The sequence below is a fragment of the Lygodium microphyllum genome, chromosome 30 (assembly GCF_053477565.2).
Source record: "Lygodium microphyllum isolate KBCC chromosome 30, Lygodium_microphyllum_v1.1.10, whole genome shotgun sequence".
NCBI classification, from domain to species: domain Eukaryota; kingdom Viridiplantae; phylum Streptophyta; class Polypodiopsida; order Schizaeales; family Lygodiaceae; genus Lygodium; species Lygodium microphyllum.
In genome coordinates this window covers 61,855,967-61,867,445 of record NC_141164.1, presented here as the reverse complement: position 1 = coordinate 61,867,445, position 11,479 = coordinate 61,855,967, and the positions used below count along the sequence as shown (strand labels likewise).

The window sequence follows — 11,479 nt, the reverse complement described above, 5'->3', positions numbered from 1 at the left end:
ATCCCGTGCATGTAGCTTGTGCAAGTAGGATCCCTTTCCTTGAAAGCTTTTATGTCTGATCTTAATGCCTCTCAAATTAGTCCGATTCATGACATCAAATTTTGAGGGTATACATATTCAAGAAGAATGTTGTAGAGACCCAATAGCACCATATACACTCAATATGGTTAATGTAAGGCCTTTGCACAAGATCAGAAGTTTGATGAACTCTCTAAGATGCAAGCTTTCACAACTTGTGAAGCAAACTACTTTGCAACCTCCTCAAGATCACTATTACAAGCATGTACTGTCCACAAGGCATTGAATTGAAACTAAACTTCCCATTTGCATCAGATATAGCATGGCTCAAGGCTTTCTCATCAAATGGTGAATCCTCATGACCTTTAGGACATACATACTTTAATGTTGTATAACCAATCAAACAATACTCCACACAAAATTATGAATGTACTGAAAGAATGTGCATTGCCTATCTGCATGTGTTCGTGTGCCATGCAAACAAAAAGACACACACAATGGAAAATAAATTCCAAATGACACTGACTAATGTGATCAAATTCTTGGCGAAAAACTCCGCCCTCAGATTTGTAGTGGTGGACGCGCAGCGTCACAACACCGGTTCCATCTTTCTATGAAAACCCTTATATTCTTGCAATTATAATGCCTTGCCTTGTTTACATTGCTTATTAGGGCATGCTATTGCAATGGAATAGTACAATCATAAGGTGATTCTTGTTGCAAATTTACCCCTAGAATTTAAGTAGCCCACTTTTAGACTTGTTAAAAAGAAAAATTGTGAGAGAGTCCTTGCTTTTTGAAATTGAAGTATTCCTAGGACTCAAGTGATTGAAAAAAGCCTATGTATAGCATGACCCCACCTTCCAAAAATCACCTTGAAATTTTGAGTTTAAAGGTGCCAAAAGTACAAAAATCTAAAGGATTTTAGTGTTTAGTTTTAAATTTAATTTGATTTCTTGTGTTTTAATTTAATTCTATTTTGCACATGAATACATATGAATTTCTTGAGATAAAGGTATTTCCACGTTGAAATTTCTCTTCTTAGAAATAGGGGGCAATGCTCCAACATTTGTACACTTGTTCAACTTATGTGAGGAAGCATGCCAAGTACATTACTACTTAGCAGACTCCAATCCACATTTTAGGTCGATGGGCGCTTAGGTGGAGGGGCTATAATAGATAAGGATTGATTTGTAAAGTTTGAGTCGTAAATTTTTTAAAAAAGTGCACATATACTTGTTCAACTTATGTGAGGAAGCATGCCGAGGATATAATACCTAGTTGAGTACAATCCACATTGTAGGTTGATGGGCAATTGCGTGGATGGGCACAACAGATGAGGATTGGTTTATGCTTGAATTGTAAAGCTTCTTTAAAATGCATAGTCATGTACTGAGGTACCATGTAACGCCTCATACGTGCAGGCCAGCCTTGAGTGGCCCTAGGGCTTGAACACCAAGACATTATAAAAACATGTTGCTTTTAGGTTAGAGTTGCAAAGCTGTATATGCAGTAGGAAGAGAGTCTCGGGTCCAAGTGTGGGTGCGTGAGTTCAAACCCTGGGTTATGCATCTAAATTTATAAAAGAGACTTTTGGGTGCAAAATATTGCATGTGTAGGTTGCATACAAACTTACGAGAGAGTGTGTATGTGTGGCTGTGTTTACGGTTCTCTCTCTCTCTCAGATTGATTGCGGCTTTGTGTTCACTGTCCCTGTCTCTCTCTCTCTCTCTCTCTCTCTCTCTCTGTGTCTCAGAGGCTCATAATACGTGAGAGAGAGAGAGAGAGAGAGAGAGAGAGAGAGAGAGAGCGAGCGATCGATGTCGACAAGCATTGGGAAAACACTTATGGAAAAGAGCAGAAGCAGCAGCAGCACTTACTCCTCCTCCTTTATGCAAAAGGAAGCGCACCGTTCTAAAGGTGAAGCAGCAGCAGCTCAGGACGGGTGAGTACAAAGAAGCCCCCCCTCTCCCTGTTTTCCTCTCTCTCTCTCTCTCTCTCCTGCTTCCTTTCACTTTCAAATAAGGGAATCTAACCACATTGCTCACTATACATACCACTGCGGTAGATAGTACTGGTTTTCCTCTTTATATCACGAGATCTTTTTACCATTTTCCCCTTTTTCACTGCTGGCCTTTTTATTGTTGCCTCTGTGCTTGGGGCACATCACTCCTTTGTCTTGATTTTCACTCACCTACTGATAAGTCCAATGGAGATCTTCCATTTGTCTACCATGGCCTGCTTTATATACGGGCTTGTGCACATGAGAGAAACCCTGTCAGTCCAACAGGATAGGCAGTTTCTTGAAGAACCATCTGAGCATTACACACAATAAGTTTTTGACATTTTCCCATGTGGGAAAAGGGGGACTCTTTTCCCTTATCTTTCCCCATAGTGTTCAACATCATGAGCTTCGCCTAGGGAGGCACCGCATACATAGCTATATGCGGTTGGGGGTGCGAGTGTGCCGGTCCCCCATGGCCCAACTGCACCTAGCTAGATATGCAGTCTCTCCCATGGAGAAGCCCACGATATTATCGTAATTCACAATGTGGGAATTATAGCAGGAATTTGTGTGAAACTTTTTGTGACAGTGTCAGCACCAGAACCCTGATAGTAGCCAATGAAAATGCTCATCATACCATGCACATTTTAATGACATGGAGATGGGTGGACTGAAAAATCCATGCTTTTGCCCTGTGTCTGGCATGACTACGAGACATAACATAACTTTGGTGCCATGCCCTACAAAGCAAGGATTGCCTTATTTGCTTATGAACAGTTGTGTTCTCTTTCTCTCTCTCTCTCTCTCTCTTCCCCTGTCTCTTTCTCATGATCCCAGATATTTACAGAACAGAGAATGGATGTGCAATATGCAAGACAGTGGTCAGTGAAATATGGGGCCCTCTCTCAAGGATAGTTTCCTTTTCATATTTTCTTGACTTTGTGCTTAGACAGCTTTGCTGTAGAACACTTTTTGACCATCAATTGCAGCAGGGCTTCACTTTTGTGTGTGCTATTTTGCCATGAAATGAACACATTCGTGGTTTGCTAGATTGTGTGGACAATCACACCAATGAGTGCTCTAGTGGATTCTGTGGACAATTACACCAATGAGTGGTGTTGGGAAGGGCTTGCAGTGCGAAATCGACGGTGTGACACCACTGTGAAAACACTCAAATGCAATGCAAATCCATGTTGAAATGGGTTGTTATCCGGGGAACCTCTTACACAATGCTCCTGAAGAGCCAGTGCACTTTTTAAAACAGAGCTTCCTGAAAAGGGTCTTCATCTGTGGGGCCCACATGGGTACCATCCTGGACAGTTTGCCTGTGATGTGTCTTATTCGGAGAAGGGTTCATATGCTGAGGGCAAAAGAGGGTTGATATGAATCAGTCGAAATAATGAAGAATTGAGTGCTACAAATATTTGTTGATGGAAATCAGATGAAATCATGAAGAATCGAGTGCTACAAATATTTGTTTGTCATGTTTTGTGTAATTTACCTTCGAGCTCACATAAAGGAGCATACATTCACAGACAACCAAGGTCCTTAGAGCCATACGATGCGTAGGCCATAAAACGTTTCTGGCCTTCTTCTGTATGCACAAGAAGAATCTTGAAATAAGAATATATTTTCTAGATGAACTTGCCTTTTCAAGGTTCTCGCCATATAATCTACAATCAAATTTTCTATCATTCGTGTCCTGATATTGAGACATTTGCAGTTCCTGAGATGAGCAGTCCTGAGATGAGGACTGCTGCCAGGTTTGGGAATGAGCATTTGCCCCTTAAGTCTCAACCACATACTCCCTGTTATTAGACTGGTTCTCCTTCTGTTGCCAGCCAGCCCAGCTTTAGCATCATCTTTCTGAAGTAACTAGCCCTTGCACTGTGAAGAAAGAACCTTTTCAATTACACCCTCAATGAATTTCTGAGCTTGGGCCACGGCAAGTACATGACTGAAGGGATCATTTTGTGGGTAGCTGTGTAAAAGTGTCTCTTTAAGGCAATGAAGGAGATGTTGGAATAGAAGAAGCTTCATAAACATTGGGTCTTTTTCTACGGTCTTCAGACTTCCATCTTGTTCTCACCTCGGTTTGGGGATCGCTTACATATTGATATGAGAGGAGCTACTGGAGATAGCTACAATAACATCCTCCTAATGCACCCCTCAGTGCAAGACCGTCATTGTGCCTGTGGTAACCTTGAGGCCATGCTTGTTGCATGCTCCACACCTTTGGCTGAGATTCAAGGTTGTAACTCAAAATAATGCCTCTCTAGCCATCCTGCATTTGTGTTTCATATGTCAAGTGCATTAGTCAAAATTTACCTTGGACCTAATTACAGTATGACAGTGCAGTAGCTCATTTTAGAGCAATTTGGAATTATTTTATAAGTCACTAGGAAGGCATGTTGCATCTCGTGCTCAAGAGTTGTGTGTTAGTGTATAATACCCAGGAGTAGTCTATGCATATGTTGTTTGCAGGTGATTTGGAATTGGTGTATAACTCCCAGGAATAATGTAGGCATGTTTGAAGATTCCATGTAGCAACTATAGGGCATTTGTATGTGCGGTATTCTTTAGTAGAGAGTTGGACAGTTTTCTACTGGCACTATCATTTTTGTACTTCTAGCGTGTGTTTGTTGCAGAAAGTAGGACTCACCTGCAATTTGTAACATTCAATAGTAATTTTGTAATTTATGGAAACTTTAGGGTGAATGTATGCAAAGCCTAGCTTCATTGTCAATATTACTAGGCAAAAATAAACTACCATGGGGCCTTTGAAGCTCTTATTGAGCTATTTAAAAGGGCCCAGGGATGCTAGACCTTAATGACTGCAGTTTTGGGTTGGAATATTGAAGATCTGACTCGGGCCACATTTTCTTCTTGTTCATCCATGTCAGAACAGCGAAGCACAGAGCATGTTCATACCATTTCTAAGAGGCCCTATGGTTATGGAGGAGGAGAGACTTCTGACCATGACACAGGTGATGATACAGATCTGGTGGATGAGTATACATGCCTCTATCTACCAAAGATGAAGAAGAGGAGGCTGACTCCTGAACAAGTGAAGCTGTTGGAACAGAGCTTTGCTGTGGAGAGTAAGATGGAGCCTGATCAAAAAGTGCAGCTTGCTAGGGAGCTCAACCTACAGCCTCGACAAGTGGCAGTGTGGTTCCAAAACAGGCGTGCAAGATGGAAAACCAAGCAGTTGGAAAAGGACTATGATGCCCTCAAGTTAACCTACCAGTCCCTGAAAGCTGACTTTGATGCTCTTCTCCAAGAGAAAGAACATCTCAAAGAAGAGGTATGTGAGACATTAGCTTGCTCTCATCCCCAAATAGGCTCTCCACCACTTCTTAGAAATAGATTGAGCAACCAATAAGCATACGAAGCCAAATCTCTCGCTGTCTGACAAGAAGGTGGCAAGCTGCTTATATCATCACAGGATAGAGATGTTGATTAACTTCTTACATAATTAACCAGGGACAACAAACTCTTCTTAACCTGAGGTATATGTGAAAGTGTTAAGGCACTTGTGTTGCACTTCAAGACTGCTTCAACCAGTTAGTGCACAGAAACATTGTAGCTTAAGTGGAAGCACTTGTTTCTTAGCCCAAGAGGTTTTATGCTTACTGACTGCACTCTCAAGTGTGTCTCAGGTGGCGAAATTGACAAATAGATTGCAAGCGAGTCTAGCAAGAGACGAAATCAAACCCAAAACTGAGAAATCACCTCATTACCAATTGCTCAGTGTAGTTACCCATAAAACTGGATGTGATTGCATGAGTAAAGTGGTGGTAGACAATAACGAGTCTAGTGATGAGAAGTTCCCGCAAGAGATTTCAACAAGCAAAGAGAGTGCAGTGAGTGAGGCTAATAGTCCTGATGCTGTCGAAGGGCGAATTGCAATGCCTTTTATTGAAGGCCCTATTGGCTCACATGAACTTTCCAAACCCGCAAGGATTTATTCCATGGAAGCTAATCACAGCCAGCCTCACGTTTTGAGGTCAGAAATGGATGAAGAAGATGTGATCACTTACAGCAGTCGCTTCTTTCTGGAAGCTGATGAAGGAGCTTTTCCTTGGTGGAGCTCAAGCTGGCCTTGAGCTTAAACCAACTTGCAAGGGTCATCTTGAAAGATAGGATGTTTGGAAAACTATATTTAAAACTGTAACAGCTTCTGATTTCTGGTTACATAATTGTGAAGAAAATATGTTATGCATAATGGCTAAAAGCTGGTGCTTGTGCCAGAAGTCATTAAGATCCAAAATTTACATGATTCCTTGGTTGTCAAATCTGATTGTCTCCATACTGGAAACTGATGTTTCAACAGCTTCATCTCCAGAGTAACAATTGCAGTCTCAACAGTGGTTTCACCAGCAGGTTCATTATCAAACCAACATTTTGCCGCAGTAACCAGTACGCCCATCTATTTATGCAGAGCAATCTCCAGGAGCAAAATGAATGCAACCATTGTGTAACTGTGACATGTTCTCCCAGATTTATGTAACCTAAACTGCAGATACTGAACAAGCTCACAAGTGGAATGCAACAGGGTTATTCATTGATATACCTTAACATAAGTTGAGGTTGACCTCGAGGGGGACACAAAAATGGAACCATGATAGGAAGAAGTGTGTGTTTTTATCAGACAATCGCCATCATTTAAAGGTCACCCGGCATGCATGAGTCTCTTATGGATCTTTCAAACGAGACACCAGTGGATATACATTATGCCAACCCAAAAGTTTCTATGGCTACTTACAACCTATGCATTAATAAATGCCCATGGTCGCTCTAATTAGGCATCAAGTTTGATGGTCCCTTCTCAACATAATCCATAATAGCGGGTGGACACTATATCCAAGCCATGTGTGCATGTTGGGGTTAGGGAACAATTTACGTTGTTAAAGTATGGGTCTAAAACAAATCTCTTATATTGTGACACTAGAAATCTTGGCATGTTGTCATAATAGTTTCATTAAATACTGCATATTTGCAAATAAAAAATATGCTTGACAACTCGATATGATATGTAAGCCTCTAGTACATGTCGCATGAAGTGTTAGACTATTTAAGGGTTGTCAAAGCCATGATTGTGCATTCATTGCCAATCCAAAGTAGAGAGTCATTATCAATACAAAGTAGGGAGTTTCCATCATAACCCTTTGCACAACTTGTCCCATACTAGGAACAAGTAATCAACAATAGCTTGAGCCATTTGGACCTATGAGAAAGATTGACTTACTAGATAGCTAAACATTGTAGACATGTTTTCCACAACTAAGTTACTAAATAGCTCTAGTATCTCCATCACTATATCATTGAATTCAACCTTTGAAGGACTACGACATTGTAGATGGTAGATTGTTGAGCATTCAAGATATTGATATTCCCAGTTAAGTTCATAGAGAGTTTTTGTGCCCCTATTATTGTCATTGCATTTAGCCATTGTGGGACTACCACATTGTGTTCTCATGAAGCCCAAGCTATTTTCTTCTTCTACCATGCCTAGCAAGAGCTCAAATTTTAATACCATGTGGTTATGCACTAAGGTTTGCAAAGAAAACATAGAGGGTGTGCGAACACAACTAACTTAATGAGATAGGGCAAAACATAGATGAAGAATAATCAATGGCAAAAGAAATTCGATGGCCAAATCAATTATGAGATGAGTGATACAAAAGATGCTCATGGAGTGGAGGAAGATGGCTATGCAATAGCCATTGTGTGAGGATGTGCTAGGGTTTGCAAAGAAAACGTGACCAGTGTACTAACATGAGTAACACAATGGACTTAAGAAAGAACAAAAATCAGGAAAATGATTATGATATAATATTAAATAATGAATAAGGAAAGAGAGAAAGAGACACAATTGTCAACTCAAGGAGCATAGGTTGTCTAATGGCTACTCTTTCTAATGGAAATGGGTTGAGAGAGAGTGCTATCCTTGCTTATCCACAATTGCCTCAAGAACATTTCTTTCTTGCTCCAATATGATAGTCAAAACTTCCATATTTGTATCTTCTTCAATTTAAGAGATTTCCTCCTCATCATTGGAATTTTCCAACATTGTTGAATCACTAGTTTGTTCTTTTCCTACTTCAAGTTCTTCTCCCAAAGGCCTTATGGGGGCTATATTAAATCTTCAGAGTAACCCCTTTTTTCATAAAGGTGGATGATGTCTTTTTCCCAATCCTAGACAACTTGTACCATCCTCAACTAGGGCCTCTCTAATATTAAAGGGAAAGCCCACATAGCTACGAGCATAACATGGTGATATACTTTTCCAATATTGTTTGAATGATGCCATGTGTCTACTACAAGGTAAATATGTGGGAGATTCTTGATGATGGATACATGCACTTTTTCTCTTTCGGTTTCAAGGTAAGTATGTGGGAGATTCTTGATGATGGATACATGCACTTTTTCTCTTTCAGTTTCAAATTTAGGTGGGCTTGCTAATTGTTTCCAAGGAATTCAAAGCATTGGGTAGATTCCATTAGCTATCCATAGGTTATGTCTACCTTTTTATTTATTAGATTCCTCCCTAGAACTAAATTTCTTGCCCTTCTATCAAATATGCATATTTGGTTCTAAACTTTCTTCTTGGTTTCCTTTGTTTTTTCTCCTTAGCTTCTTGGCCCCTCTTAGATCTCATGCTTAATTTTTCTTCCTCCCTTCTAATCCATTCAATCGGGGCCATTGTAGCTTTGCCTACTCTTATCAAAATTATAGGTAACTTTTCTTTGGCTTCTAATTTAGTCCTACTTAGATTGGCTTTTTCTTTATCTTAATGGATTAATCTTTCCTCTTGTTTGGAGTATTTTAGGGCATTGGATGTCACTAAATTGATTGCTTATTACGCATTCTCTATTTAATAAATTCATATCAATAAATTAATGACTCACTTTTCTTTTAAGTGCTGATGATGATTTAGCATGGCCATGAGACCATTGAGACCAATATTCCTAGTGCATCACTTAATGGGTTGATCAGAGCGTTGTGACATGAATATTTGGTACAGGCAGTATAAATTATGAAGGGGGAAAGAAGTATTTGCCAAGTGTAAGAGTGTATACAAGAACCAAGGAGTTACACCACATAAATAAAGATGGATTGAGTTCTAAGAAGAGGAAGTGCCTTAGCATTGTGTTATGTATTTATGTGTACATCCAGGGATGCCTGGGAATGTTTTACTTGTGTAATGAGCATTGCATTCATTTGGGGTCATCCTCTCCCCTACAAGTCAAGGTTTAAGGTCTTTTCTTTCATTAAGAAAGACGAGAGAGGGAATTCTCTCACTAAGAAAGACAAGAGAACATGATCCTCTGGAAGTGAGGAGAGAAGTGATTTTCTCTTTCTAAGGTCTAAAATGACACAAGATTTTGTGCGGAATTCAATCTTAAGTTGAGGCCCAAGGCAATCTAATGAATTCTCCTTATCTATGACTCAAAGTGGTTGCATGGATCACAAGTTAAGAGTACAGTTTAAAAAATTGTTTTTTGGAAAATCCATTTTTAAAATATCTCGCAATAGAAAAACGATCTCTAAAAATGGGCCGCGAGGATTATCGAAAATAGCGAGATCTACAACTTTCGTGTTGGACGTTTTTTTTTCCAAACAACACACAAAGAGATATCTCGAAATTAGTGCTGCAGAGTGGAACAACCACATCTTGCATGAAGAACAACTTAACTCTCTCTCCAAGAAGAGAAGCTCTTGAAATCCTATAAAAGAGGAGGCTCTCTTTGGATATAAGAGATGGGTGAAGGAAGCATCACTTTACATGTATCCAAGAGGAGAAGTTCACTCTCCCTTTCACTCTCTCTTTCGTTCGTTCGTGCAAAATGACGCGCTCGAGTTTCGGCCCGTGTTTTTCCACCTGAGTATCGTCAGCGACGCAAATAGCAACACCGCTAATTTGCATCGGAAACCGCCATCGTTATGCACCTGTATCCTTGTAGTGTTCTTTGAAGCCTTTCTTTTTCCAAGGGGGACACAAAGACATCAATCATCGCTTGCTTGGACTCCTCCCAAGAGTTAAAACTTTGCCCAATCTTTTGCATGTAATGCCATCAAGTATGGGCATAACCTTCAAGATGAAGGGCTGCAAAATAAATTTTGGCATCTTCACTTCTAGGGTAAAGGGTGAAGTACAATTCAAGCTTATTGATCCACTCCTTCCATTCTGAAGGTGATGCATTATCTCCTTTGAAATTAGTGATATTGATCTTCTCTTTATATTCTTTTTAATTGTAAGATGGCTGCCCATGAGATTGTTGTCTCCATGAATCTTTATTCCATGAATTTTGTCTAAAAGTAGGTGGCCCAAAACCATGAGATGAGAGTTGTCCATTTGAAACATGCTCTTGGCTTGGGATGTCATGGGTTGATCTTCGCTCATCATGCCTTCCACCTTCATGAACTTGATTGTTGACTGCATTTCCTTTTTGTGCATTTGAGGGCTGATGATAAAAATTCTTGTAGAAGGGGTCACATCCATGATAATTACTGTCAAGTGTTATCATGTTCTCCTTCATGTCTATGATTATCCTTTGGATTGCTAAACTGAGGCCTTGGGGTATGAATACCATGAATTTGTGAAGGATGATGGTTTCCCCTAACTCTAGATGGCTCTCCCCTTTTAAAGGTGTGCAATACTAGTTGAGAGTTTTCTTTGTTTGGATGGGAAGCATTACCAACAAAGGGAATCACATGGAAGTCTTCAATATTTTGAGGTTCACTTTGTGGTTTGTGTCCAATTTCCTTTATGGTTGAAATGAGCTCTTGGAATAAGAATTTATTGCTTTGCTGCAATTAAGAGATTCCTTGGTTTACCTATGCCATCCCTTGCAACAAACCTTGATTCATATGGGTTAAACCTTCATTCAAAGCCTTCAAATCCTTAGAAAGGCCTTCATTGACATGTCCCAACTCTTTTGACAGTAGGAGATAATCATTCCCTGCATGCTCTTCATGTAAGTTGTGCTGTCCTTGATATGTGCTATGAGCAATCCCAATACTTAATTTTTCATCTACTTGATCAACATTATGGGCTTCAATTGTGTAATTTTGATCCTCTTGGAAGTCCCATCCACAATAGCTTGTTGGAGAAGATCCTTTGAGCTTTGATACATGTAATTTCTCATTAAATTCATGGATTCCATGAATTTTCAGACATTGCCATGTACAAGGGCTGAAAATGCTTTCAAACTTTAAGAATTCCTTCAATGTAAACCAAATCGTTGAAGAATACATTCAATTGAACCTTCCCGGGGTTGTAGACAACAAAAGCCCCATGAAATTGAATAAGATAATCCAAGAATTGGATTCTTGAAGCTTGTTGCACTGTTTTGACTCCATAGCCACCATATGTTGAAGCTTCACGTCCAAGAAGGCTTCAATGTCAGTCCCTTGAGTGTTGAGAAAGCTCCAGGATACTTGTTTGTA

General features: G+C 39.9%; 1 protein-coding gene across 1 annotated transcript; it reads left to right on the top strand.

Annotated features, from left to right (window-relative positions):
- Positions 1-3,255: 3,255 nt before the first annotated feature.
- Positions 3,256-6,868, top strand: LOC148009918 (uncharacterized). Its single transcript, XM_087673162.1, has 3 exons — positions 3,256-4,274; positions 4,927-5,330; positions 5,686-6,868. Exons 1-3 carry the CDS (start codon positions 4,142-4,144, stop codon positions 6,130-6,132), a joined length of 984 nt encoding a protein of 327 aa, XP_087529288.1. The 5' UTR covers positions 3,256-4,141; the 3' UTR covers positions 6,133-6,868.
- The last annotated feature ends 4,611 nt before the right edge of the window (positions 6,869-11,479 follow it).